The sequence below is a fragment of the Phaethon lepturus genome, unplaced genomic scaffold, assembly GCF_000687285.1.
Source record: "Phaethon lepturus isolate BGI_N335 unplaced genomic scaffold, ASM68728v1 scaffold20031, whole genome shotgun sequence".
In the NCBI taxonomy this organism is placed as follows: domain Eukaryota; kingdom Metazoa; phylum Chordata; class Aves; order Phaethontiformes; family Phaethontidae; genus Phaethon; species Phaethon lepturus.
In genome coordinates, this window is record NW_010520039.1 from 45,079 (window position 1) to 48,154 (window position 3,076).

The 3,076-nt window shown below is 48.0% G+C and overlaps 1 protein-coding gene across 1 annotated transcript in view; it reads right to left on the minus strand.

Annotated features, from left to right (window-relative positions):
• DPP7 (dipeptidyl-peptidase 7) overlaps positions 1-3,014 on the minus strand; it is a gene marked incomplete at its 5' end in the record, with an annotated part of 23,097 nt that extends 20,083 nt beyond the window's left edge. Inside the window, one exon of the mRNA XM_010297264.1 lies at positions 2,901-3,014. Coding sequence (XP_010295566.1) covers positions 2,901-3,014 — 114 coding nt within the window. The remainder of the gene's footprint in view (positions 1-2,900) is intronic.
• Between the last annotated feature and the right edge of the window lie 62 nt (positions 3,015-3,076).

Below are 3,076 nucleotides of genomic sequence, written 5' to 3' on the forward strand. Positions count from 1 at the left end.
CGGGGCAGAGGGGCAGAATCCCCTCCCTCGCCCTGCTGGCCACGCGGCTTTGCGTGCAGCCCAGGATATACTGATGATGATATGCTGATACATGCTATATATGTAACACAGACACATATATATATATCATATGATATATTATATATAGATGATGATATACAAAGATGATGTGCTTCATCCTCTCATCTGTTTATAACTGAAGGCAAATTGAGACTGGCAGAACAAGCTGACCCATGATGTCAATACTTGCTTATCTAACAAACAGTTGCTTTAATGCCTCCTGACTTCAACAAACATTTGATTTTAGCTTAGTCTTAAATTGCACAGGAATTAAGAGGGGTAATAAATAGTTTTCGTCAACAACAGACCTCAGACCATCAGTTAAGTGCTGATTTCAACACTTTGCCACATCACCCAAAGGGACTCTTCAACAGCAGTTGTCCTTAGGATGCTGCCGCAGCATGTCAAACGAGGTGTGTGTAGATCTCTTCCATTAACAGAGAGGCTTGAACTTAATTATTGGCATTCCCCACACAGACTTGCCAAAGTAGGATTTGGCTTGGACATGGGTTTGAAACCTTTCATTAGCGAGACCACTGCTCTTTGTTGACAAAGAAAGAGGCTGATTCTCTTTCTGTGTTGCATTTGCTTTGGGTATCAGGTAAGAAACTGAAGTGTATACTCCGAATTTTCTTCTGATTCACTTTGTTGCTCCTGGAGTAAGCAACCATTCACAGGAGCCAAAATCAAACCAGACAGGCTGCTTAAAAAGGTGTCTATTTTTACATTAAAATCCTGGGGAACTGCCAGCTAACTTCAAGACAGTCACATGCCTGGTTGTGAAATAACAGTCTTCTCCAAATTCTTACTGATAAATCTGAAATGTCTCATATTGCACAAGAAGCAGTAGAAGGTAAAGGAACTACTCACAGCAATTTTGAGTAAGAAACTATTTGTAAACCAGCAGAACTGCAATGTTAATGTTTTGATTGTCACAAACATTATTCAGCTCTGCCCAGGACACACAGACAAAATATAACACTGTAAAAAGAAAAAAAATAAAAGTAATGCAGTGCTTTAAACCAGGTGATCCCAAAGTTCTGTTCAAAAAGGGCCACTTAATTAGTGAAATTTCAGCCTTGGCTGTGCTATCAAAATTCACTGGTGGTGTTCCTGCAACTTTGGGCTGAACTGATCCATGAATTCACAGCTGGTGAAGCATACATGACTGGTGCCGGTGCTGAACAAGTTGCAGAGTAACGGGTGACGTGAGGAAGGTGAGATGCTGCATACGAAGCCCCAGATGCAGGCAGTCTGTGAGGCAGCAGCAGGCAGGCACCAGGCTGGCAGCGCTGCCTGGAGGCAGTGCTCTGGGCTGGCGCTATTCACAGCTCCACCTTTGTTCTCCCCCTGCAAATCTCTTCCCGATTCCTCCAAGCAGGCAGGATTGAAAAACCTGTCGGCTGGTTATTGAAATTGCTGTCTTTTTAGTCACACACTGTTTAGAAAAGCCTCCTCTCCCTTACTGTCTGTTGCACAGAAGACCGGTAACATTTGGCTAGAAAGGAAGACACTGCTGCCTCCTTGCTGGAAGCCTTCATTGTTCAGCATGGCTTAAACTATCTGAAATTGCAGGGTTTTAAATAACACAGAACACTGACCCAAGAGGAGTTAATCTTCACTCATAAGAATGACGGGTACAAACTGCAATGTTTGAGTCACTATTTGCTTTTCCTGCTGCCTTCAGAGCACCAAGTTGCACTTGTAAGAGATGCTGTGCACAAGTATGCTGTGCACAAGTATAACTTCATAGAGGCGTGGCTGGAGAGCAGCCCTGCAGAAAGGTATCTGGGGTGCTGGTGGGCAGCAGGCTCAACAGGAGTCAGCAGCGTGCCCAAGGCAGCCAAGAGGGCAAACTGCATCCTGGGGTGCATCAAACACAGCATAACCAGCTGGTCAAGAGAAGGGATTATCCTGCTGTGTTCAGCATTGGCATAGCCTCACCTGGAGTACTGTGTGCAGTTCTGGGCCCCGCCACTTAAGAAGGATGTGAAGGTCCTCAAATGCATGCAGAAGAGGGCAACAAAGCTGGTGACAAGGCTGCAAGGCATGTCCTATGAGGAGCGGCTGAGGACTTTGAGTTTGTCTAGTTTGGAGAAAAGGAGGCTGAGGGGTGACCTCATTGCTTTCTACAGCTTCCTGAAGAGGGGAAGTGGGGAGGGAGGTGCTGATCTCTCTTCCCTGGGATCCAGTGATAGGATACATGGGAATGGTTCAAAGCTGCATCAGGGGAGGTTTAGATTGGACATTAGGAAGCATTTCTTTATTGAGAGGGTGATCAAACACTGCAACAGGCTTCCTAGAAAGATGGTTGATGCTCCAAGTCTGTCAGTGTTTAGAGGCATTTGGACAATGCCCTTAATAACATGCTTTAACTTGGTCAACCCTGAATTAGTCCGGCAATTGGACCTGATGATCATTGTAGGTCCCTTCCAACTGAAATAGTCTATTCTGTTCTGTGCCCAACTTAAGACATGCATGCCCAGAGCCAGCCCTGGTGCAAGCCTAACACAGATGCTGTTTCTAGTCCGCTCTTGCTCCAGGGAGGCCAATCCCCATACCTGCACCCTACACCTCATGGCCAGAATGCCAAATTGAAGGGAAGAAGAGGAGGATACTGACAATGCCAGGGGGAATGAGTGGCTCACGAAGGGCTGGCAGTCAGCTCAAACTGACTCCTGGCTGCTCAGCACAGCTCTCGGCACCAAACAGAGAGGGTCAGTGCAGGAGCAGTTAAAACTTAAGCAGACAGAAATTCAGCCCTGAGCCATAGCAAGGCCCTGCCATGGCCATGCCAGGGCTGGGAGCAGCTCGGCCGCAGCACACACCCCGGCGCCTACCTGAGACCAGATATCGCTGCGGGAAGGTCTCGTTGCCACAGGTCTCGAAGCTGAAGTGGTCCCGCACCTGCTGAAAGAGCCGCTCCTCCAGGCCAGGCCCTGCTGCCCGGGCAGCTGGAAGGGGGACCGTTAGCGCCGGGAAAACCGGCTACCGGCGCCGCCACCCGGCCCGGCCC